Source organism: Topomyia yanbarensis, chromosome 2, assembly GCF_030247195.1.
Source record: "Topomyia yanbarensis strain Yona2022 chromosome 2, ASM3024719v1, whole genome shotgun sequence".
Lineage (NCBI taxonomy): Eukaryota > Metazoa > Arthropoda > Insecta > Diptera > Culicidae > Topomyia > Topomyia yanbarensis.
In genome coordinates, this window is record NC_080671.1 from 177,241,488 (window position 1) to 177,269,465 (window position 27,978).

General features: G+C 38.9%; 2 protein-coding genes across 3 annotated transcripts in view; both read left to right on the top strand.

Moving 5' to 3' along the window:
• LOC131682226 (uncharacterized) overlaps positions 1 to 27,978 on the top strand; it is a 500,520-nt gene that overhangs the window by 116,289 nt on the left and 356,253 nt on the right. The gene's annotated exons all lie outside the window — the stretch shown is intronic.
• LOC131679908 (procyclic form-specific polypeptide-like) lies at positions 533 to 27,146 on the top strand. Its single transcript, XM_058960658.1, has 3 exons — positions 533 to 544; positions 714 to 968; positions 27,006 to 27,146. Exons 1-3 carry the CDS (start codon positions 533 to 535, stop codon positions 27,144 to 27,146), a joined length of 408 nt encoding a protein of 135 aa, XP_058816641.1.

The window sequence follows — 27,978 nt, forward strand, 5'->3', positions numbered from 1 at the left end:
CTTAAAGAGGAGTAAAAATACTTCATAAAAAATATGAAAACTCATTTATAAATGTTTCACACAATTTCATTGTTTACATTCATATTAGTTTTTTGTTTTTCTTAACATGACATATGGAGCATTGGAAATATGATTGTAGACATATGGCTAGATCGATAGAGAACATGTCCCGTTATCCTCTAGCGCATTGGCGATTCTAAGAAAACAACTGGAGCCAAGAAATTCGAAGAAACATTTCATTGTTTACATTCATATTAGTTTTTTGTTTTTCTTAACATTTCCTCAATTTCTTCAAACGGTCATTTGTCGTTCCCGCGTTTGAGTATTTTACAATTTTATTTCAACACTACAAATAATTGGAATAAAAATACGGCTTACCGATAAACTTTTAGAGAGTTTACCGATTTTGAGAAATTCTATCTGGCCACCCTGATGGTCTGCGCGCAGATTTCAAGAAATATGGCATACCTGGATTGCCAACAGAATTAGAAAGTTGCACTAATTCAACGAAAGCAGTTGACTGTTCGCAAATATGGGGTTTACGGTAAGTATTGTGGATATTTATGGATATATAATTAAGGGCCGATTTCTACACCCTTCGCCCTCCGTTTATTGCTATGTTCAGCGTGCGCATTAATTGCCCACGCTGAAAATAGCAATAAACGGAAGGCAAGTTTTATTTTATTTTTTTCAACCAAGCATTTTTTTCGCAGTTTTGTCCAGCATGTGGCTTCAAATTTCGCCCATTCGTCCAGCATGGCCCACTGAGAGGGCGTGGGGCCCGACGCGGTGGTCGGCGTGGGGGCTACCGTGGAGGCCGGTGCGATGGCCGCTGTGGACCGGTAGATGACAGGCCGGTCCCAGAACCGCAGCGGGCGCCGCCCCCAAGGGAGCCGGTGGCACCGGCACCGGCACCAGCACCGGCACCGGTACCAGCACCGGCACCGGCACCAGCACCCACCGGGACCGTACGAAGAGGTACCGCGCCGGGAAAACAGAATTTGGGCCGAAGAAGCGGCATAATGTATGTGCATTGATATACATTGATATATGTACTTAAATAAAATAAAAATAACTATATGTATGCTCGTATGTGTTTTTAACCCATTATGTCCTAGCGTGTGAAATTTCATACGCAAAAACAAAACATTTCTGGTCCATTCTTGGTATACAATAAAGAAGTCTTCAAACTTCTGGTCTTCGTAGAACGTTAATTAATACCCAATAATTTATAATGCGTATGCTCAATCATATATTTTTATAAAATTTAATTGTGTTTTCGACTATCAAAGTTGGACAAAATGCAAACCAAAATATAAACAATACATATTACATTTGGCCTCGATGGGCACTTCCGGTGAATCCGGAATCTGGTTCCAGAGGGAAGTTTTTAAGAAATCGCAAACCTTCATCATGCGACATATCAAAAAACATCTACTGAGCTTTACAAAGACGGTTGAAGGCATTCAAAGCTAGTTTGGAGGACATTTGGCCTCGATGGGCAGTTCCGGTGAATCCGGAATCTGGTTCCAAAGGAAAGTTTTTAAAAAATTGCAAACCTTCATCATACGACATTTAAAAAAACATCTACTGAGTTTCACAAAGACGGTTGAAGGCATTCAAAGCTAGTTTGGAGGACATTTGGCCTCGATGGGCAGTTCCGGTGAATCCGGAATCTGGTTCCAAAGGGAAGTTTTTAAGAAATTGCAAACCTTCATCATGCGACATATCAAAAAACATCTACTGAGCTTCACAAAGACGGTTGAAGGCATTCAAAGCAAGCCAAATTTCCAGCCAGACTGCTTGAGGAGCATTGTTTGGGAATAACAATTGATCCAGTCCAAGCGAGAATTTCGCCTGAGAACCACTATAGGGATCATTAATTTGGAAAAATTGTCGCAGTATTGATAGCGGGTGTCCTAAAGAGTACATCAATATTGTTTTGAAACCTCAATTATCAGTTTTTGATTTTTAAATTTAAAAAAAAAAACAAAATTTAATTCGACTAACAAATTGACAGTTGTCCTACTAAATGACGTATCTGCAAACCTGTTCGTTTGCCGTATTGTTAACCGGGACAGCACCCCATACAGAATATCTGGTACTTTTGCAATTCGCTAGCAGCTTGCAATCCCAAGTTTCATCTGCCAACTATAGTAGATCTGATGAGCCAACCTATAAAATCGTACTAGTCTCATGGGTTTGGATATGTTATTGTCCTAAAAGAAAACAAACTAAAAAATGTTTTTTTCAATAGTTTCGGGCTTAGAACTAGGAAAAGGATTGAGATATTAAATCAGAGTAATAATTTGCATCAGAAAATGCCATAACCCGCATACCCCTAAAGATCACTATTGCGGGCCACGACCATCTTTACCGTAACTTGGGATACTTAACGGAAGGCCCCGACTCAGTGACACAGAAAGGAGCCACACATTGCTGGTACGGTGGACGATAAACGAATGACAGCACAGGGAGGAAAGTCGTCACTTATATTTATAACATTTCCGCTATCTGTCAAATTAGCTGTATCCAATCAGAGAACGCTGCGGAATGATTTTAATAAATGCCTATTTTTTCGATATTTCTGCAATAAATGACATTTAGATTTTTACTGTTGCTATCGATTACGGAAAAAACTAGGGGTGGGTAATGTCCGGGACATAACTGCAGTGTCGACGTGGGACTATTCGTTGGCGTATCATATTAAAATTCTGCTTATAACTAGGTGTTGTAGTTAACATAACTGGAGAGTTGATGTAGAACTATTATTTTGTGTGCAAGTATAACCTTAAAATTCCTTACTAAAACATGCTACTTTTACTGGTTATTCTCCAAATTTAATTTTAGAATAACTGGTCTAGTCAGCATTCCTCAACATTTATCGGCAGAAATTTACCGAAGACTATCAACTCTTATTGAATGTTTATATATATATATATATATATATATATATATATATATATATATATATATATATATATATATATATATATATATATATATATATATATATATATATATATATATATATATATATATATATATATATATATATATATATATATATATAGATATATATATATATATATATATATATATATATATATATATATATATATATATATATATATATATATATATATATATATATATATATATATATATATATATATATATATATATATATATATATATATATATATATATATATATATATATATATATATATATTTATGGGGAGAACTCGGTAATGAAATTCTTTCACGGAATTAATTACCGAACAAATCCCCAGGAAAATTTTACTGAACCCAGTGAATCGTACTTAATGTGTAAATTTAGCCGCATGAAAGAGATACAAGCAGAGTTTTAATATGGATACGCCAACGAATAGTCCTATGTCGACACTGCAGTTATGTCCCGGACATTACCCACCCCTAGTTTTTAAGAAATCGCAAACCTTTATCTTGCGACTTATAAAGAACATCTACTGAGCTTCACAAGATATATCAATGCATTCAAAACAAGTTTGGAGGGCATTTGGCAGCGATGGTCAGTTTCGGTGAATACGAAATATGGTCCCAGTTTTACGAAATCACAAACGCTCATCATGCGACAATGTAAACAATGAAATGTTTATTCGGATTTCTTGATTCCAGTTGTTTTCCTAGAATCGCCAATGCGCTAGACGATAACGAGACATGTTCTCTATTGATCTAGCCATACTTCTACAAGGAAATTCTCAATGTCTCATATGTCATGTCAAGAAAAACGAAACTATCATGAATGTTAACAATGAAATGTTTATTAGGATTTCTTGTCTTCCAATTATTTTCCTAGAATCGCCAATGCGCTAGACCAGTGATTCTCAACCTAGGGCCCGCGGACCCCTAGGGGGGCCCATTGCTGGGGGTCCGCGAAGAAAAATATATTTTCCGAGTGCAGATTGAAATTTCAAGTCTTGTTTCCTAACAAACTGAAAATAACATATTGATAGCATTCAAAATCGGTGTTTATCCGTGGGGGTCCGCAGCAACCCAGGGTGATTTCTAATGGCTCCGTGGTACTGCGCTAGACGATAACGGGACATGTTTTCTATCGATCTTGCCATACTACTACTAACATATTCATATCATATTTCACTCGGTGGTTTTTAACTCAATATTACCTTTGTTAGAAAACAGGATACTCTCGGGAGCTGGCTACCCATAGTTTTAAAAAACCTCAAAAATTCAACAAGATCTTTTCTTTTTTGAGTTATCGTGTACTCGAAGTCTAACTGAGCAACTACCTAATAATCTATGCTGTACAGGTCGCACCACTTGCTTGTTGCGAATTCTAGACCTTATACTCTTCCAAACGACCAACTCCGCGACACCATTAGAAGTCTTATTACGGTATGTCTCGCTGATCACTTCAACCAATTCCACGGTGACCACCCCTCGGTGAATGACAACTTCGATGTGGTAAGAACCGTTTGAAGTGGTAGGATAGGAAAAGAACATACGTCAAGATAGAAGAGAGGAAGAAGGTATAAAATTAAAAATTATTATTAAATTTGCTTGGATCACCTAATTGAATTCGTGTGAAGTAAAATCCAAAACATATATTTCCAAAAGTAGATCGAAAGGCGGTAAAACGAATTTACCTAAATAAATTCTAAATTAAAAACCCGAACAGGTACCAGAAAGCCAAGAACTGCACTCAACCAGTTTGTGTACGATTGAGGTTAGGTGATACGTGACTAGCGTATTATCATATAATCTAACCATAATTGTTGGGAAATTAACAAGATACAATAATTGACCGATGTAAGTAACCATAAATATACTCAATGAAGAATAATATTAATAAATTACATCAGCTTTTAGCAGATACTGTTTGGAATACATTCCTTAAGGTATTGCTGAAAAGCCTTTTATTTAATCCACCCAATAAGTCTGATAGTTTTATCGGGTAGATTATTTTCAGTGTAGCGAAAAAGAATCAGCTATCACTGAAGCCGGAATACTAACGAGATCCGGCCAGTATTCCGACAGGACTGACTGGCCGTTACATTCAATACTTTTTTACCTGTAAATTTCGTCACAATATTACTCCATACACATACTTACCTTGGAACGATTTTTGCTGCCAATTTCACTTGAAAAAATAAAACGCGTTTCCTTTTGTCAAGTTTAATTTTGCAATGTTGCTTGCAGGCAGGGTGGCCAGATATCATTTCATAATATCGATTAACTCAATTGACTCACTCGATGAACAAGTACACCGATAAAATAAAGTACCCAATGATGCGTAGAAAACTACCCATTTTCAATAAAAGTGGAATTAGGCAAACCATGAGACGTTTCTGGTCAGCTGATTATTTCTTCTGACGTACTCCGGTGGGTGCGACATCCGACAATATCATTGATTCGATCCAATATCAAACGAATCGGACTAACGAAAGATGTTTCTCAGACGAGTTTTTCCGTTCGCAGAAGTAGACTTGTTGACAAAACCCACCGCTGAATTGTCAAACAAACGTCTCATGGATTGCCTAATAGCGTTTTCGTTTTTACCTGGTGCTACACCGGTGTAGAGCAAAAAAGAGACAGAGTAGAGCACCGACTACACCGGTGTAGTGCACTGTCAATAACAAAAACGACATAAGATGAGAACAGACCTTGTACGTCAACTTGGATACGTTTTACCCATTTTTTCGAAGAGCACTTACAACAAAATGTGTAAAAAATACCCATTCATGAAAAATACTGAAAATAATTTTTATCTGAGTTTGAAACAATATACAGGTATACTGCCCATGATCGCATATCAGTCCCATAAAGATAGAAAATCCTGTAGAAAACGGGACAACTATGCGATCATGGGTAGTATACCTAGATTTAACATACCCTCGATTTAACATAATTTTTACCTCGATTTAACATACATGCAAAATCTTTTAATTTTTTTTAATGTCAATGTTACTGAAACGAAATGTTAAGAATCAATATCACGTTTATTCTATGATCCACTTCCAATGCTTAAAGAAACATAATTTAGTTTCGTTTTTTCGCTAGATTATGTTTAAGATTCTGAGATACAAAAACATTAATATTTTGATACCGCACAACAAAATGAATACACGAATTTGTGGTTCAAGCTATTTCCTGATAATAGTTTTATAGGTTTTTATGTGTAAGCTAAAAATAGATAACTGGAAAGATACGGTTGATAGAAGGTATAGGGCGGTGACGAGACATTGGCGGACGGTGAGTCCCACTAATAGTCATTGGGGCTGTAGCGGTTATTACGAAACTGTTGGAAATTTGTAATGAAGTCATGCCAGTTCCTCGATGTTAACGCACCAAACTAGAGCTTGAAATAACGTAAGCACGATTCCTGTTAAAGATAATATCTTTTCTCAGGCTGTATTAAACAGGTGAATTTCTCAGTGCATGTGGACATTTTTCAAAAAAAAAACTTCGTTATGGATCGACTCCTCTTGCAAAAAAAATGCTATAGACGATAATGATGGAAGACACAAGTCTTCCTTCAATGTACGACTCCTGGTAAGCTCACGGTGTTTAGTTATCAATACCGGTCATTACTTAATGTAAACAGAGGAAGCACACAAAAGCAAAGTTAGTCCGACACTGATTGTGATGATATTCTTTATATATTACTGCGTATTCTGTATATCTGTATATATTACTCTCAACAACTGCAACGGGTAGAGAATGGTCGTTAGTAGAAATTGGGATTCGAATAAACTGTACTGGCATTTGTATACGATTTAAGATGATCGAAGACTCTGGATACTTGGCCCCCAGGTGCACCATAATAAATGTTCACGTTTAAATAGAAATCTAGGAGATAGATCCAATAAATAAAAAAGCAGATAGATCCAAAAAAATGAAAAGAAGATTTCCGTCTTTGTCGCCTGTTACAACGTGGGAGCAGGAAACCAGTGGATCAATTCTTGGCTCTAGACATCACATGCTACGCGGCTACTTTGAAGATCGATAATAGTTACATCAACATTCTAGTGAATTCCACCTCCTCGTCGCACATTCCTTAATTTTATTTTTAAATATTTTTGTATTGTAATTAAAATGTCTTATTCATTCTGATGAGTTCGACTTTTAAACTGAGGTATTGTATCTGTCGCGCACAAAATGATTGAATCCAACTTTTTCCTTAAGGAGAACTATAGCGCTACAATGGCTCGAATTGGTTGTTTTTTTGCAAGTAGAACTCCTGTGCTTACAAAACTTCGTGACTAGTCGTTTGCTCGTGAACTCAAGTAGTGTTCTCTTTTTGAATTCTGCGATTATCTGACGGACAGGTTGGTCTGCCAAGAAAAAGATGAGACAAAATAGAAACACAAATTTTCTTACTTACTAAAGTTAGGCATTGTGCTCTTAATGCACACAATGGTTAATCCAACTTTGTTGATTTTAGAAAAAATCTCACGAAAAAAAATTAACTAATGCTGTAATAACACTAGTCTTATAAGTTATCCTGAATTCTGAGAAAATTTTGCGACGAACTTTATGAAATGAATATCTGTTAGGATTGGCGAATACTTCCCGGATAGAATTTTACAATAGCATTTACCCTACAAACAATCATAAAACAATAAATATTATAGTTATTACTGTTTAAACATTGTTCGATGCCAAGTTCTCACAGTAGAGTTACAATAAAACTTCATGTAACAATAAATTTCGCTGTTCAGCAAAAAACTGATACAGTGCATTCACATTAAATTTTACTGTTTTCGAGAAAAAAATGTAGGTAGAAAAATTGATTTTTTTAATGTTAAGATACATAACCACCCCCCTTTTTCACTGTAAAAGTCTATTTTACATTGAAATTTACTGTAAAAACGTTAAAGTTTATTATTTTTGTATTGTAGCATAACACTAAAACTTATTGTAAATTATTATAAAATTACTGTATTGTCACAGTGAAAATCATGGTTTTGTTACTGTACATTTCTATTCGGGTTGGCAAGGTTAAGATAAATATGTTGTTTATGTTCAGAAGATTTAATTGTTTAATTGTGAATATGTGGCTTCTATGTCACTGTTAAGTGGATGCAATCAGTAATATCCTCGTAAATATTTCGTGCGATGAATAAAAAAAATAATTCTATTCGAAAACAAATATTTCTTTTGTGTTTCGATTTTACATAAAATTCGATTTAACGTACATGATTGAATCGGAAAATGTATGTTAAATCGAGGTATACCTGTACATCACAAAAACCCATTTCACTTTATTTCCATTTAATAAAAGTCTAGCTTATTGGCCATACTGTCAAAATTCATCTTGAGGAAAAATTCCGGACCAACCTTTACTCGCTGATTTTAAATCACCGAAGTAGAACTTTTCTCGTTCATTAAATTTTAACCGTTCTCGGCGAGTTACAGTTTGTCCGGAATTATGACCCAATAAAATGAATCCAAGATACAAAATATGCATAAAAAAAAATTAACAAGAATACATTTTCATTAACCCTCGTGGAAGTCGCGCTTATGACTAGGGTTCGTCGCGGTGCGGATGTGGGCGGTAAATGGATTGTCCGCACCGCACCCGCAAAAAATAATAAAACCGCACCGCTTACCGCAACCGCACTTTATTTACCGCACCGCACCGCGCGGTATTGCGGTAAATGCGGTAAAATTTTTATATTTCTAAAAATAGTGTTGTTCATGTGTATAACGATATATAATAAAATGTTATTCTTATTCACACGAAATTTAACTTTAAGAGACTCCTCAGAATGTAATGTTTATGAAAAAAATCAACTTTTGCATATTCTATTAATAAAATTCCAAACATTTTAAGGCAAACATTATACATTCATTATACGTTCTACTGCAGCAATAGGAAAACCTTTATTTTAGAAACCCTTCAGTTAATTGAAAAAATGAAATAAAAATGTAATAAGAAATGAAGTTTTTTTCATTAAATTTTCATATTTTCAACGTATTTGACATATGAAAATGAAATGGATATTTTTCGCATTTACGTAGTAAAAACCAATTTTCATTCTTAAAAAAATTTCACCAAAAAAGAAATTAAGGTCGAAATACAGTACTTTTATATAGTAGCGCATATATTCCAATACAGCGAAATAAAAACATATTGTATTTCATCAATAATAACGACGTCATATTTGACGAAAAAAAAATTGCTCTATACATTACATCCAATCAGGCGTCTGGTCTCAACCGGTACAGAATTATTGAACATAAGAAAAACTGTAAAAAATGTATGATTTGTAGCATACCGCAGAAATGCTCTTAAAAGTAGGGGGTTTTATGGACAAAATATCTCAAAACTCAAACTTCCGTATTTTTCAAGAAAAATATTCTCAGTATTCTCATACAAATACTACGAATATTTGAAAACGTTTCAACTGTAATTTTCTTAAGGCTAGTTCTAGCATTTAATGTATTTTCCTCTATTATTTTCCCAAAGAGACAATGGCAAAACTTCAATTTAAGAAGACGGGAGTCAAACTATGTGGTATTTGGCATCTGAGCTAACTTTCACACTTGTCACAATATGAAGGGGGCTTTGAGAAAATTGCTATACCCTACACTATAAAAACACTAACTTCGAATAACTTTACCTCAAAAAAGCTACAAAATAGTCTTAACTGAAAAATATTAAGATTTAATTTGGTAGAAAATTATCGTAGATTTGAATGGAAGCACGCGAAAAAAGTTATATAATATACACTTTTTGAGAAAGAGTCCAATAAAATTGACTGCAGAAACATTCACATCGAATTTACACAGCAATCATAGAACATAGAAATACGATGTTGATTAACGAATGATAGAATAATCAGCCTAATTTGGACCCCTCCTTATTTTGGACGCTTTTCATACATTTGTCTTTTTTACTGCCAATTACTCCAAATTCGTTTGGTTTGATGAAGATAAATATATTCTTTGGGTTATGTTTAAGTCCCAGCATAATTAGTTCATCTCTAATTCCTTTAAATTAATCAAAATTCACAGTTGAAAAGTTGATATCGAAAACGATTCATAATTCCACGATTTCCAACAGGAATCGGGAGAAGTTCATTTAAATTGGATTTAAGATTACAAATTTATTGTTTTTAAATGATCTAATAATTTTGTTTCTATTTGGATCTTGCATATTTTATGTCTTTGAAATGGTTAGTTTGAAATAAATATAGTTGCGTTCTTCTCAAATGGTTAAAGTCCTAGTTTTAATCCACTTTTTAATGCAAACGTGAGACTTTATCAATTTTTTTTGCGGTGCGGTTGCGGTAAAACCGCGTGGTAAAAGCTCTTTCCCGCACCGCATCTGCGGGAATAAGTGCCTCACCGCGGTAATTACCGCAACCGCGACGAACCCTACTTATGACCCACTGAACGAGCAGCCGCTGGTGCCCTAAGACGATTTCGCTAGATTTTCAGAGCAGCGTGCACTCAGTGCACTAGCGCTACTGCCAGAAGGTTAATAAAAATAGCAACACTGTTCGGAAGATTTCGGCAGGGTGAAAATATGCAAAAAGAATGTCAAAGGAAAAATAAGAAGCCGATTGTCACATCTTATCTTAGATTTTAACCAAAAGTTAAAAATTTCGCCAAATGGTTCACAGTCTTAATAGAATTGGAACAATACCCGAAACGTTACCGAACTCAACATGCTTTTTTGCAGCTTTTGTAACTAACTAAAAAATATTTTCATTTATATCTGAAGATTCCTGATAGCCCTTTTGCAAAAGTGCAAAACCATCAAGCAAGTACATCTTCCTATTCCGGTTAAAAAAGTAATGGTGCTGAATTATTTCGTGAGGAAACAAAAAAAAACAAGTTTAAGTTAGGTATTTCATGAGGAAAACAAACCAAACTCCTTTGGTTTGTCTTTGCATCTGTGGTTGTAAATGAGCTGTCAGAAAGCAGAAGAAAAGAGAGGCAGATAGAACAGTATGCTATCAATGACTAAATAAAGTGCAGCGTTTACGTACTACTGGTTCCCATTCATGGGTATTTCCCAGTAAAGTTCAACCGGAAATGAGCCGAAATTCCGGCTGGTTCCAGTTCGCACACCGGCTCCAGTGACACAACCGATTCTAACTAGAATCGGTTGTGTCACTGGAGCCGGTGTGCGAACTGGAACCAGCCGGAATTTCGGCTCATTTCCGGTTGAACTTTACTGGACTTGTTTTATCCGTGTAGAATTAATGGGTACTTTATTTTATCTGTGCACTGCATTGACGATTAAACGTCGGTAATGCAGATGCCCTGTGCTCAGAAGTGCTATATTCGTCAAACATCGGTTTATCATTACGAAAACTAGCTTGACATTTGAGCAATGTTTAGCGAAATTTGCACCTGGGCAAAATTTTTACAAAGCAACATCCCAGTAAAGTTCAGCCGGAATTCCGGCTGGTTCCAGTTAGTATCCCGGCTCTAACTAGAATAGGTTGTGTCACTGAAGCCAGTGTGCGCACTGGAATCAGCCGGAATTCCAGCTCATTTCCGGTTGAACTTTCCTGGGATTAGATCGCCACAGGGATGCCAGGAGCACAAATTAATCTGTGTTTCACAGATTTTCAACGTACTGCACAGATTTTTAAAACTGCAGACTTCCACAGTTTTCTGTTTTAATGCACAGATTTTTACTGTTATAATGCGCCAACTAGCACAGATTTCTCGATTTTTGACCTCGCGCTCAATGTTTGCTTCGCACAAAAACAAAAACGGTTGTACTGAGACAACCTTGTACACTCAAATATAAATTCACGTTCAAGTTACGTGAAAAGTAATGTGAATATTTTCCGTCCTACTTTTCACATAGAATGTACATGGCTGACCAGTAATCTGTATCTAATATTTGCGCATTCGCACAAAATTCCACGTGGCCTTTCCCGATCGAAAGGAACGGCCGCGCTTCATAAAACACTGCGCTTAGCTAATCTGCCATAATGTCGCAAATTTGCATAACGTAGGGCTGAATGAGAACACATGTGGTTAAAAAAAATCAGCCCTGCGTTATGCAACGTTTTGTGCAGGTTAAGTATACCAGATTCAAGTGGTGCCAAATTCACCACGTTCAATAAAATTCAAAAATTTTAGATTACAACATTGAAAAAATTGGTTTAATGCGCTATACTTATCAATCAAATTGTTTTAAAAATTGTCCTTGCGTTTAAACTAAAATGGGAGGCTTATTACCACCGTAAATAGCAAATACAAGTACTAGTTACAAAAACTTGCTGGCAACCTTAGAGCGGCCTTTCGGTGAATGTCTCAATCCATTATCAAGTAGTGTCATTCATGTAATTTTCAGTAGCTTTCAATTTTGAAACCTTCTAAACGGTGGTTGTTATTGTAAAGTCTATTAGAATCTATATTTTGTTGCCGTAATTCTTACAGGGTATCTCTTCAAAATTCACATTATGGTGCTTAAAATACACTTACAACTGTCCGCTACACACCTAGAAAAAATAGTGTAAATTTACGCCTCCTGACCCTGACATATACGAGCATCAAAAATGGCTTAGTTTTACGTTTGATTTTAATTTTACATGACGTTTAATTTCGTAAATCTTGTAATTTTACTCCACATACAGCGTTTGTTCTGAATGGTAGGAAGTGTAATTTTATGTCATTGCGCATGTAAAGCATATGTTTCATGTAAAATTGAATGGAACACGGTAATGTTCCGTCATTTCGTAAATTAAAGTTTGTTGAATTGTGTTATGTTTGCAATTACGTCAACGATAAAATTCAGATTTTTTTGGTGTGTAGTTGAACCATTGTCCAACCACAGAGAACAGACGTCCAGATGTTTGCCGGAATGGAAAAAATAGTTCTGATGATTGGATTTCCTTAGTATAGCCAAGTACAAATATGTTGTATTTGGTATAGCGATCGGCCAATTAAATTTTAAGACCGAATAATAATAGTATTGCGCGCCGTTATTTGACCGATTTTTGAAAGCCATTAGCTTATACAGTCGTGAATCGCCAATGCGCTAGAGGATAACGGGACATGTTCTCTATCGATCTAGCCATATGTCTACAATCATATTTTCAATGCCCCATATGTCATGTTAAGAAAAACAAAAAAACTAATATGAATTGTATTCAGAAATCGTCGGCGAAAACAATTAGATGAAATTCATATATTGTTTGCTGCTAATGGATGATCGGCACCTGATAGATCACAAGAAAGCTATGGCGATGTTCAAAACCTTAGCTGGGAACAGGAAATTACGGTTTGATATGTTTTCTATGGCATGCAGCCAAATTCTCAATTTTCACTAATAATCACATAGATGCACTGATTATCCACTGTGTCTAGTGTAATTATGGCGTAATTTACATCAAGAATCCGTTGCACATTTTTTTCCCACCGTAAGAGCTTAAACATTTTCAATTATCAACTTTCGAGAAAGCCATTTGTTAATCTCAACGATTTCTCTGACGTCACCGAAAACTGTCAATTCGCGGAGTAGCAAACCTCGTTTCTGTGAGCCGTGGACATCCAGTTGCTTTTTAGTAGGGGCACGACCCAATTTGCGAAAACCCCATCTAAAGAACCGCCCACTAACGAATTTGCGCTGTATTGTATAATATTTGGTTTATTGGTAATATTTCTACTGAAAAAGAATTGACGTATTAAAACAGTCAATAAATATTTTATTGACAATATCCTTGTCTCGTAGAGTTCACTTTATATTAAACATGCAGGCTCATCAAAAATAATGCATTCATCAAAATTTAAGAAAAAAATTAGCTTGATTCAATTATAAATTTTAGTGCTTAACTTGACACTGGTTTCTGCTATTTGCTAATAGGTGGCAGCAAGATCGCTAAGTGTCAGGCACTAAAAAAATTTTATGCTTGAAATTTATGGCCTAACTTGATTCAAACACATAGTACATACAATGGATCGACAGCCACGTTTTTGAGATACTATGTGTCGACACTAAAATATCGTTTGAAACCAGCGGCGAATCAAGGAGGAAGATCCGTTAAGAAATTTTGAACTAATTATAATTTTAAAGTAGCAACCCCTTACTGCATACTCCTACCTAAGCTTATACAAGCCGGGATTAGGTTGACGATTTTTAGAGCGATTGCATAACCGTTCTATATGAGAAAGGCAAAAATACACTTAAGCTTTGTGAACACTCATTTTTGACGTTAGTAAACGGTTTTATTGGTTTAGATGGGTTTAGAATTTCACTTCCCCGGCTAACCGCACAGAACCCAAAAGTACCAGCCACACTCGCTGTAGTGGAGAGGCTTAGCATTGCTCTCCACCACAGCGGAAGAGAAGAGTGAAAGACACTCAGCGTCTTCTAGAATTCATTGTGGGTTATTTGTCGCAAGAAAAGTTCCAATAAAAAACTAAATTTCTCCTAACTGATCAACAAATACATTTAGTACCATAAAAGTTTAAAAATGTGTCGTCTCACCAGAGAAAATGAGATGAAACCCGGAGAACGCCCCAAAAAACCGGAGTCTCCGGGTAAAACCCGGAGGGTGGCAACCCTAGGTCCAATAAACAAGGAAACATGCGTAGACGCTCTATGGTTCGTGATGTGACTAATACCACTTTTCCCAGTTCCTTAATCCTTCACTGCGTTCCTCATATGGACTCTACCAACGATACTTGGGATATCGTCGAAATTGACTACTATCGAACAAACGGTTTGTAATGTTTGCTCATTCGATATGGTATTGCTTTTCTATTCTCTCTTATGCCTAACCTGTCGAAAGTTTAGATTTCGTAGCCTTTTATTAAATTTCGCTTTGCCTTAGAAATGGAACACTAAAGGGGCTGAGGTGCGACAATAACATACGATGTGTGTTGATTTCCCACAGGTGTAGTAGGTATAGCACGGCCATTCTCGTGTCGGAAGCGATGAATAGAAAGCAAAAGAAATGTTATCGGAAAGCTGGTGATGTTTGTTTATGAGATGTTATTAGAAACTCATTCCTTTGCTTCAAATATTGAGCACACAAAGCACAGAAGTTAATGAGATATATTGATCTTTTGGAATGAGACTATGCAAAAATTCGTAAACGGGAAAATTTTTGGACAAGATGAATTTTTTTTGTGCGTACGGACACAATACCTAACATAAAAGTTGAAGGCTTCTCCTCATCAGTAACTAACACAAACTTATTGCTAGTTTGATAAATCCAAACCAGTCCCAAAATGGCACCAATTTGGCGCTGGTTCGGACTAGTCTATCTAGCATTAAGTTAGTGTTAGATACTGACGAATCTAATCCAAAACACTAAAAACCCAAACTTTTATATTAGGTATTATGTCCTTATGCATGAGAAAATTTCTTGTATTATCTACAAATTTTCCCCTTTGGGAATTTTTGCTCAGACAATATGAAATTAAGAATAAAAATTCTACAATCTTCATTTAATGAAGCGCCGATTTATTATTTAATGATTGACAATGTTGCGTACTATTCTTTTAGACACTAGGAATTATTCTCTACGATGGTTGAACCAGCATCGTTTAGGTCGTGTTAAAAACAATTGCACATTGAAATGCTTTACTGCTTATCTCTGCAAAACAGCAAAGTTTGATTGGAGTTCGCTGTCTTCAAGTTCAAGTCCATCAAGGTTTAGCAACATATTGATTTAGTCGACTGTCAACCTTGGAATTCAAAGCTTCCATCTCCCGATGAATACGTCATCGCGGCACGTTTTATTCAAATACTTTCTCGGAAGCGATTCGTGTGAAGCAATTGAATTTTGATTATTACCACGTAGCGCTACGGTACATATTTTTAATTATCACAGTCACCTTTTTCATCAACGTAATCCAATTTTCCCTGTCGCATTCATTGCACCGTTGTTACGTTGGCCCCGAATTCATTCACCTATCCATCAAACAAGATGCCCCCGTCACAACATATCTGCTAATGCAAGCACGTGACCAGACCCCGCAACCCACATCGTATCGCATCGAAGCTTCTACGGTGTGCGACATTGGCAAAGCTCGGTTGCTATCCTGAAAGGATGAACTGAAAAACATGGTCCCGGCACACCGACCGCCCAGTCTCGGAGTATACACACACCACCGGTGGAACTACGTATAGTGTACTTGATTGGGATCGGAAAGGGAGTTGATATATAAATTTCAATTTGTGTTGCGGATAGAAAAACCGTGTTCCCGTGAAGCAGCACTTTCGTTCGTTCGTTCGCTCGTGCATTTTGCGCTGTATGAATACAGGATCCATGCATGTCAGAGGCAAACGCATTCGCTTCGTCGACTTAACTCGACTCGGCTGGTTGCTGGAAAGATAAATAGCATTTTCCATATCTCTATACCGGTGTGCGCCGGTGTACTTCGGGCACTTTATGTGTAGGTTTTTCCACTACTCCGTAGTTATCTGCGAGTCTGTATCTGATGTAAACGCGCTGTATACCATTGCTAACATATTCTATCTAGGGGAAGAACGACTTCAATCCGTGTTTTTCTCGGTACTGCTGTATCGCTAGCTAGCAACGATGTTCACAAAACAAAGAATGTAGGACTGCTCTGGAGAATGGCATTTGTGTGTGTTCGATGGACTTTAATTCTATTTTGTGTGCATTCCACCGTGATGCTTTTATCTTGCCCGAGCGTGACTCGGTGGAATCATACTTCAGCCGATCTTGACAAGTGGGTATTTTTGATTACTGTTTGTCTCGTAGGGAACGCAGTTCGAAAGTAATATACCAATGAACTACAAATGGTATCGGAAACAGTTTAGTAGTTTATAGATATTGAACACAATTATAGGGGAACCCGGAGCTATTCGGATCTACTTAAGCAAATCGCCCTTTTTGGCGGACAGGTGTGAAAAAATTTACCGGTAAAATGTCCTAATTGATAGTTTGAAACCTCAGCTACATTTTGGTGCCATAAAAAGTTCATTTGCACCACTCAATGGCAGCACTATCCGACGATTTGCAAACCTCTACGTTTTTCCATCCTTTCACAATGTAGGGGTAATTCGGACCTCCCTACGGGGCAATTCAGACCATTTTTCTTTAATTTTTTTACAATGGAATTATGGTTACCTATGAAATATCTATAAGAGACACTCCTTAGGAAGCAAAAAAAAATTGCTTTACAAAAACTTAATCTGGTAAGTCACAGCTGTCGATTGGCGGCCCATGTGTTTTCTTTGCAGTGGCGTATGCAATGGTGTGCGCAGCCGCAAACCGCTGAACGATGGTTGACGGAATAGGGGGTCCGAATAGCCACGTACGCCCATTTCACACAAAAGTGGCGAGCGTCTCGAAAATATCTGTGTTTTCACCCAAACAAAAATCATTCCCTAAAATAGGAGCCTCAAGCTTTCCAAAACAGTTACCTTTTATTTTTTCACTTTTATTTGTTGCTTTAATCACGGTTTTTCCATTATGATGATTTTTGTTTTGAGAATGGCAAAAAACGAAACACGTCGTATCTCCTTTCTACAAAGAACAAAGAATCAAATTCAGCTCTCAAAATTAATGTTTCAGAATAGCGGTTCCGCGAATATTTTTATTTATTTATTTATTTATTTATTTATTATTATTTTCATCTGATCGACATGGTCTACATGAAATAGAATGTGGAAAAGCCCATTTGAAGTTCGTGTTAAAAACGCCCTCCAAATACGCGTAAAAACCCCATCATCTTTTCGCATATACAATTTTTCAGATTACATTCGATTACATTACATTGGGTTTAACTTGATTATACATCTAACAAATTAAAACAATTATCTACATCACATCTTATGCACTAAGTAATTGTTTAAGCCTATTTCTAAAAACATCACAGGGTACAGAGAAGTCAAAAAACTCGTAGACACTATTAAAAACATTACACATCGCCCTAATAGGTTCGTTCTGTCCATATTCAGTACTTTGATAGTCAAGTCTTAAAAAATCCCACGATCTTAAACTTCTAGGAGGTACATTTATATTAATCTGCGAGAGTATGTTAGGGGCATCAATTTCACCAATTAGAATTTTTCCTACAAAAACGGCTCTGAATATGTTTCGCCTTTTTGCAAGGGGGTCCATGTCAAGCAAACGTAATCGGTCAGTGTAAGGTGGTAGCTCTATTGGGTTGCGCCATGGCAGAGATCTAAGAGCATATCGGAGAAACCTAGCTCGGATTGATTCAATTCTATTAATCAAGATAGTCGCATACGGGGATAACAGCCGAAGCTTCGAGGACGGAGCGAACAAGATAGAAATACAGTGATCTCAGGCAATATGGGTTAGTAAACTCTTTGGCTATTCTAATTATAAAACCGAGGTTCCTGTTAGCTTTTGCAATGATGTGGGAATAATGATCTCTAAACGACAATTTGGAATGCAGTTGTACACCAAGGTCCCTGACAACTGACACTCTTTCAAGTGACTTCCCCGAGATAGCATAGCACCACAAAATTGGGTTTTTTTCTGGGTGTGAAAGATATTACTGAGCATTTGGATGCACTGAGAATCAATCGATTTCGAGCACACCAGTTACAAAATTCATCTAGTAAACGCTGTAGTTCAATGCAGTCTAATTCAGATCGCACAATGAGAAACAGTTTAAGATCATCTGCATAAATAAGTTTGCATCCTGGCGGAAGGACATTGCAAACGTCATTGAAAAACAAGAAGAACAGTAATGGTCCGAGATTGCTACCTTGGGGCACACCTGATAAGTTTTTGAATTTATGTGATTCGATATTTCCTAGTTTAACAGATAGGGAACGGCCAACAAGATATGGTTTGAGTCACTCAGTAAAACTGTGCGAGGCACCAAGACGCTCTATCTTTGCCAGTAGGAGGGAGTGATCGATACGATCGAACGCTCCTTTAAGATCGGTATAGATGGTATCCACTTAGGCTCCAGTTTCTATACTTTTAATGCAATGCGAAGTTAATTGTGCCAAATTCGTGGTAAAACCCATGTTGTGCTGTCGATATATATGTTTTGACTTCGCGGAATAGCACATCGCTAACAAGAATTTCGAACAGTTTGGAAGTTATGCCTCGATAATTTGCTGTCTTGCTTATCTCCTTTCTTAAAGACGGTAAACATAACCCACTTTTTCCAACACAGAGGAAACGTGGCTTGCGATAACGATCGGTTAAAGATTAGTTTTAGTGGAACGCATAAAGCACTCGCACACCTTTTTAGGATGACAGCAGGGATCCCATCAAGTCCAGTTGATGTCGAGGACTTCAACTTTTCAATGGCAGCAATAATGTCTTCATCAGAGAAACGAATAGTACCTAAGTTTATCACGTCACAGGCAACATCACGAAGGCTGGCTTCAACCTGCGCTGTCGTAGACGGAATGGATTCAAATGCATCCGAAAAATGTTTTGCAAATAAGTTAAAGATACGACTGATCGTGCTAGAACCTACGTTTGCTAGGGTCATGGTAGTAGGAAGTCCACTCTCCTTACGTTTTCCATTCACAAAGCACCAGAAACGTTTAGGGTTTCGCTTAAGGTCTGGTTGAGTTTTTATGACGTGCCTAGAGTAAAGAAATCGGTTATAGGCTTTGTAATTGTTGCTCGCGAAAATGAACTCCTGCTTAGTGATAGGATTCTGTCGATTGGTATAGTGCCTGAGCGCCGCTGCTTTTATTCGTTTAACCGTTATGTGTCCGACGCGGTACCCGGGTACCTTTTTAAGTTTCAATTAATTAAATTCCTATGTTTTATCCATACCTGGAAATTAAAACTTTGTGACATCTTAGAACTTCACTAAGTCAAGCTTTTGGGTTAATAATATTGTTGATATAGTAAGGGTGGGAGTGAGGAGGGGCTCCTGAATTTTTTTACTACGTAACAGGCCGACATGGGTACCCGGGTACCCACAAAACTAAAATGCCCATAACTAAGGTAATATCCAACCGATTTCGATACTTTTGGCCGTTTTGGATTCAGAAACTCATCCACTTTTGGACTTGGTAAAAATGAATCGGGTTACTTCATTCGGTTCCCGGGAATCCGGGTTTCCGGAAGCAGGTTCCAGTGCTGGGGTACTATTTGCGAACTTCAATGGAATACTAGCAATAAGGGTATCAAAATTCTTGGAATTGCATCAGTAGGCTGTATCTCGTAGTTTTGGAACCATTTGGTGATTTTACTCCGGAACGGACATTCCGGAGCAGGTTCCCGTGGGGCCGTGAGTGGCCATTCCATTCCAATTCCATTTTTCAAATTGCCATGGGGTCCCGTAACAACAAAAAACAGACTTCCGAGACAATTTGAAGAGTTTTGATACTCATATTGCTAGTACATTATTAAAATTTACAAATCATATCCTAGTACTGGAATATTACTCCGGAAAATCCGGATTACCAAAAACCAGATCCATTATTCCGGTTCTATTGTACAGAATCAAAAAGTGGACGAGTTCCTGAATCCAAAATAATTAAAAGTGTCCAAATCGGTTAAAGGAAGCCATAGTTATGAGCATTTCAATTTGTGGGTACCCGGGTACCCTCGTTGGCATGTTAAAGGTGTTTTTTGTTGGACACATAACTGTTAAATTCACGTAGTCGTCGATTGGACCAGAGTTGTTTCGGTCTAGGACGCGGGGCAGGGACATGTATTTTGAATAGACTTTTTAGTGCAAAGGAAAATAGGTCTGTTGCATCATTCACACTGTCGGCGTTATTCAGCATAGTCCCCCAATCGATAGTTTGCAGCGAGTGGTTAAGTTCGACAAAACCAGTTTTTGTGAAATTGAACTCCAAATCTTCGTACATCTCGTCAAAAAGAATATGCTGTGGACATGCAAGTCTATCAAAAAGTGGAGGGTGATGGGAGTCAATATCAACAAGCGACTCATCCGCCTGATACACATGGCAATTCGCCGATGCTTCTTCATTAATGAACACAAGATCTAAGGTGCGATTTCGACCGTTTTTTACCGTACACAGGAATCAGGAATCAGAACATATTGGCTCAAATGGCACGTTCCCCGTACATAGTCGGGGATTTGTGCCTAGAGAAATACTAGATCTCGATAAGGTTAAGTCAGAGGGGTCGGCATAAGCATAGCCGGACGAAGTGCTGTTCCACACTATACCAGGCTGATTGTAATCTCCGAATATTAAGTGATAAGCATTGGGATCAAGTGAATTTGATATATCCAGCGCAGCATCGATATGCTTCTGAATAATATTCGCATCATTTGCGGAGTCCGGGGGGAGATATACAATAGCTACACAGATATTTGTTCCATGGCTATTGACGTTCACCCAGAGTTATTCGAAACCCTTGTTGTGACTTATTTTGTGCTTAGACGATAGCCGATTTGAAACAGCGATCAGAACACCACCACCCCTTGTTTTGCCAGAAGTAATTTTATCGCGATCGTTGCGATATACCGTGTACCTAGAACCGAATAACTGTAGCGAATTTATATCGTCGTTCAGCCATGTTTCTGTTAGCACAATAATATCCTGATCCGCATCATATGTAGCCACAAACAGCTCGACGATCTTCGTGCGTCCTCTCACATTCTGGTAATATATTCCTAGCTGTTGAGATAAGTCACCATCGGAGAGTTTGAGTTGCTGATTGCTAAACGAGTGGCGTTGGTAGAGGTGGAGCTGTATCGTCCATTGGTTAACTGGAAGCGGAGATTTCTTTGAAGGGGAGCAGTATCGAGTGTAGCTTCGGGGGGACATATACCCTCCTTGGCATTACCTGGAGAAACAGTCGTGGTGTCATCAGGATTTGGGTTGCTCATCGCTAGACGAGTGACGGCAGCGGAATATGTACGATAGTCAGAAAGTCTTGCTATTTTCTGAGAAATCGAGGGGGTCCGAATTACCCCTACTGTCTTAATAGCCCTGGGTTCCCCTACATATAAATTCAATTTAGTAAACCTATCTTAACCCTTTCATGGTTAACTTTTTAGAAGCGCATTTATCGTTCTAAAACTAATTTTCCTTAATAATGGTAGCGTAAAGAAACACGAAAAACCTTATTTGAACAATATTGTGCTTCTCTCGCAATACTAGAAGCCGGACAAATTTTACTTTCCGATGCTCAATACAATTCCCATAGAATATTTACAATCGAAGACCAGACCCGGAGCGTGCGGTTGACCGGTGTGGCTGCCGCCAAGGGCGCCAACCTTAGGGGGCGCTGAAATCTTGATCTAATCTATGAAATAAGTGTGTATAGGTCATGGAATATTTCATGATAAGTGTTCCATTAAACTAAATATTATACTGTACTATACTAATTCCACTAAATATTATACTGTACTATATTCCTCCCAATGGAAAAAAGAAGAAAATTGGGTATAAATACTTTTGCGTACAAACGGCACAAAACCTAACAAACTAAAGTCAGAGCCAAATTCGGCGCTTGCTTTGTTTTGGCTCTTAGTTAGTTTCAAATTCTCGAATCAAAACGAAAAAATTTAATTACAAAGTTGCCGGTGCTCAACCATGGCCCAACCAGTTCTGCCCTAAATTGTATCTCTGGTTGAAATATCACTTGGGATTCGTGGTGTTCCTGGAAGCAGGGATGCGAACGGTACCGGTAAACTACATTTTTTCCGGTACATTTACATTTGCACAAGCCGTACCTGCCCACTACAGCGACGCATCACTACTGCTCTTGCCAGAACGGTAGCCACACCGAGTACACTTTTCCGTACAGCAGTAAAATACATATTTGTTTTGCTGCTGTACTCCGACTGCTCGGTGAGAGAGTGGGCGTCCTGCACTAGCCAACGACAGTAGCGTCATATGAGAAAGGAGAATATAGGCAGAAATATTACAGCCGTAGAAAAGATAAGCATTTTGCATCCTTGCCTGGAAGTGTTAGAAACTCCTTGTTTGATCTAATATTTCTAAGACCAGGAGCTGTTTGTTTCTGGTTTGCGTCAGCGCATCCTCAAACTGTTATATTTGGCGGCCTCTCAAGATAGAAATGTTAGCCTTTACCAGGAAACTTCAAATTCTTCGGGCGATGTTTGTATGTGGGGCATGGTAAGATATCATGTGGACTCCCCACAAGAGATACATTTTTAGCAGTTTCCATGCACGAGTCAAGAATCTCGGCGCACTTACCACACCGGGTCTTATTGCTATGGCATATGTATGTGGAAAATATGACGAGTGGTATAAACAGCCGCACAGGCATACGAACCTTGTCGAAGAAGACGTTATCAGGAAAAGCAGTACCTAGTCTGAGAGGACACACCATGTTGTTCCGTCTAGTGCTATCACAACTAAAAATCTTCGCTTAATAGAACAATAAGTTTTTAAAACAACCAATTTTGTGCTTCAATAGATCCACCCATGATATCGGTGACGGCACCGTCAATCTCAACTTTGTGAGCGGCCGTGTGGACGCGGTCTTGCTTTACGAAAGGCTTGTTGCCAGTAGCATCTTTTGCTTGCTTTAGACAGGATATCACAATTTTGAGCTTATCTGGGCGAACTTTCGAGATATCAGTAATGGTTGGATATTTCTGAGTCAGTTCTTTAGAAATCTTTCCATTTCCCATGCCGTAAGAGGCGACTTAAAACAAGAGTCCTCAAGTCAAGGTGTTTCTCCGTTCCGAGGACTGAATGGCTGACAGGATCAAACTATGCCAGTCGCACACGGAGTGCCATGGGTCTTACCCTTGCTGTGCTACGCAAATCTCTGACACAGTGGACGTTTGTTTCTTCGCAAATCGTGGGATTTAAATGATGGTCATGTCCCTAATACCCATTTCGGAGTCGCTTGTTCGGCATATTTGTCGTATAATAAACCATCACCTTCTGATGGTTTGAAAGGGGTCGTATCATACTGTGGCAGAAATGAGTTTCCCCTCATAATCAGCAGTGATGCAAATGTCCACCACATAATTTGGGGCAGCTCAGATATCAATTTGAGAGGCACCGAATTAATGGAATTCTAAAGTAGTACAAATCTGCACATTCTTAATGCAGGAAACCGCCCAAGATTGGCACGAGCTGGCAGAGAAGAGGTGTTAGATGTAACTGTTTGCTCTGACGGTACTACGCATGAGTTGGCAAACTGACTCGTACCAAACGAGCTGGAGCCGTTGACTGATCATAAGTACATCGTATTTGATCATTTAAAAATCTCGCAAGATATCGTCACATGTCATAATCCCAGGTCTACAAACTGGGACCTCTACGAAGAGGGCTTGGCGACCAGGTTTCAGGGGTATTTTTGGACAAGTGAATCTTCAAGTGACTTGGATGAGGTTGCGGATAAAACAATCTCACTCATAGTAGCAGCATACCAAGAGGCCCTTCCGCTTCGAGTTATGCGTGCTTCTAAAGGAACACCTTGGTGAAATATCGAACATGTTCGATTCAAAAAGTTATGTGGAAGAGCTTAGAATCGCAGACGCAGGGACGGGTCGGAGGCATTTAAGTTGACTCGCGAAGCATACAGAAATGCCCTTCGATTCTCTGAGCGAAGTGGTTGGAAAAGCCGCTGCACAAATGTCTTAAGTCTCAACGGGACTCATGATTAAATAAGTTACTTTCGAAATCGAACTGCTAACGGCGAATACTCGTCTGACGAAGATGAAGTACTCAATTGACTTTTTGACACACACTTTCCAGGCTGTATGGAGTATCACTGACGACTGCCCCTGCGTTCTTTTCGGGTAGTTCTGATTCTGACAACCGAATCGATCAAATGAGCGATTGAAAGTTTTGCGTATACGTCTCCGGGGACGGATGGAATCTTTCCAGTTCTACTACAAAAAGGATATGAATACTTCAAGCATATTTAGAAACAGTTTCTTACTTGTAGTCTTGGAACAAGATACATTTCATTAGCGTGGCGAGAAATAACAGTCAAATTCTTTCCCAACGGTAGCCGCGTCACTTATGAGGAGGCAAAGAGCTTTAGACCGATCAGTCTGACCTCCTTCCGTCTCTAATCAGTGGAACGTTTAATCGATCACTACATTCGGGATGCTAGCTTAGGCGAGCACCCGCTGCATGCAAAGCAACATGCATATCATCGGGGGAAGGCTACTACCATCCTGTTACACATTGTGTCTACAAAATTGATAAAACTTTTTCACAAAAGCAATCAAGTTTAGGAGTTCTTGTCGATATTGAAGGTACTTTTGACAACGTGTCTTTCGAATCCATTTTAGAAGCAGCACAAGGTCATGGAGTACCTTCATATATCATAAACTGAATATACGCAATGCTTAGCAACCGACATCTGTGCTCATCGTTAAGACAAGTAGAGATAAGGAAACTGAGTGACTGCGGATGTCCTCAAGGTGGGGTGCTGTCACCACTTCTATGGAACCTTGTCGCCGAAGACTTGTTAAAGAAACTTAATGAGCTTGGGTTTCCGACGTATGGTTTCGCCGATGATTGTCATTTATTGATCACCGCTATTGGAATTAGCATACTTTTTTAATTTTAATGCAACAAGCCTTATGTGTTGTTGAGCACATTGTTCTTATGTTGAACTATCAGTAAATCCAAATAAAACATCAATAGTGCTTTTCACGCAAAGAAGGATTACAATAGGAGCTCGTTGCAGTTTTTTTTACCCTGGAAGCATTGTCGCAGAGCAAGTTAAGTACGTTGGGTTAGTTCTTGACTTAAAACTTAATTGGATAGCTCATTAATTGGATAGATTTATTTCAGAATCAAAAAAGCTTGCATGGCCTTCAACATAGTCGGGCTACCTTCTATAGGTATCTGGTCATTCCGGTATTACTGGAATCCAGTTTTACCACTTTCAATAAGATGGATAAAGCACAAGTTTCGCTCTTGGGCTGCATCCGAACATTGGCGTAGTTTGCAATCTTGCGTTAAACCAAGATTTTTCTGCGGGATTTGAGTCCGAAAATTTCAAAGAATTTACTATATTTTTTCAAGCACATTTGCAGTATTCTAGTCTAGGGGTCTCACTGGACGTTGCAAATTCAATTATCACATGACTACTATTTAGCGTGACGAGTATTAATCGTGTGATCTTTGTGAATCCGATTGTGGAACTTCATATCATTTAATATGTAACTGCCCTGCAGTAATATCCGAATGCTTGGCTCCCCATACATAGATGAACCTATGTACAGAGAGCTGAAACTAAAGGATATATTCTTCCCAACGCAGTGTAATAAGGAGCTATAGTTTAAGCCGTATTTGAATGGCAATATATTTTCGGGGATGTTGTCGTTCTGATATCTCAATATCCCCTTGGGAGTGTTGATATATCCGTTCATCGAGAAGTGTCTTCTATTCCCTTGGGAGCGAAGAATACCCCCATATTGTCTATGTTCCCTGCGCCGTTATTTTCCTTATCCCTATCCTTACCACTTTCCCAACCCTTCCGGTCAGGAACCGATGACAAGACAAATCACGGCAAGGCACAAATATCTGATCAACACGGGGAACGTGCCATTTGAGTCATTCGCTACTGATTCCTGAATCCTGATACTTCTACCGACTGTTAGTTCCAGCCCCTACTGTCTATTTTTAAATATAACATACCCTGTATATCCCCGGCAATACTCAGACTGTGGGCAACAAACTTCAGCGGCTCATTGGACAAGTTGAGATGCCATTCATCATCATGGGAGATGTGAATGGTCACCAAACCATGTGACGCTCGCGTACATGTAACAGGAGAGGAAACGACATCGCTGAAGTAGTTGAAATCAACGACGCCGTGATTCTCAACGATGGCAATTCGACTCTACTCCGCGAACAGACGCCATCGACGTATCTATCTGATCGAGGGCGCTAGCAGAATCCTGTGGGTGGTACCGAACCATGCAACAGCGACCACTTCCCAATCTAGGTGGCATACAATCAGACACCACCGTCAACAATCCGCCGAAGACGGTGGTTTCACGATTGGATAGACGAGACCCGCTACGAGGAGACCGTTGACGATCTAATAGAACGGAAGTCACACATAGTCATACATAAATATTGTATATTGTTTTTGTGAATTCACTGGCATCTTAAATCAGGCTGCCGTTTCCTACATTCCCCAGGACAAGTGGGAACCCTCGGCGATAGGCGGTGCACTGGTGGTGCCGGAGGTCCGGGTTGCCATCCGGTCTCGACGAACTGCATTACTGAGGAAGACTACTGCGGACGACCCACGCTGAAACCAGCAGGCGGATGACTTCAAAAAGGCCACAAACGAGGCCAGGAAAGTCATAGAAGAGGCAAAAACACCAGCAGGACCAGATTCCTGGGAGGTATTTCTCCAGATTCCTCGACATCTGGGCCTTGGGCAGAGAGTCAACGCTCTAAGCGGAAAGCGGCGACATAGAGGCTACGCCATTACCATTAATGGGTGCACAACGCTCGATCCCACGACTATCGTTAACGAGCTAGGCAGGCACTTCGCTTTACTGTCTACAGACGCTGCCCTTCTGCGTTCCTACGCATCAAGCAAACCCCGTTCGCTTCAAATCCGATTCAGGCCAAGTGTACAACCGACCTTTCATCGTGCAGCATTGGAATCGGTACACGGTTAGTCTGCTGGACTGGACGACGTTGGCTATCCCCTACTGCAACATTTTCCACCGGTTGGACTGCATTTGGAGTGGTGAACCGATGCCCGCCTCATGAAAGGAAGCTCTAGTAATTCCTATCCTAAAGCGATGCCAGGAGATCAGAGCGCCGGATGACTTCCGTCCAATCAGCCTGCTCCTCTGCCTCGCTAAGACGATGGAGCGAATGGTCAACAGACCATGCTGGGCTGATGGACCTAGAGGAGGAGTGTAAACTCTTGGATCAACAACAGTTTGCGTCCCGATGTAGAGCAGGAACATGTGTTTATCTCGCCAGCTTTGGAGAGGTGGTGCTTCAATTCGTAACTGATGGCCTGCACGCCGGTATCGCTATACTTGACGTGGCGCAGGCTTATAATACCGTGAGGTGTCACGGAGTACTGCAACAGCTGGCCAACTGGAGTATCACCGGAAACATGGG

What these genes read in the sequence shown, in the direction of transcription:
- LOC131679908 (XM_058960658.1), top strand. An exon ending in CACCAGCACCCACCGGGACC is followed by an intron (nt 969 to 27,005) that starts GTACGAAGAGGT and finishes ATCTTAAATCAG; the next exon opens with GCTGCCGTTTCCTACATTCC.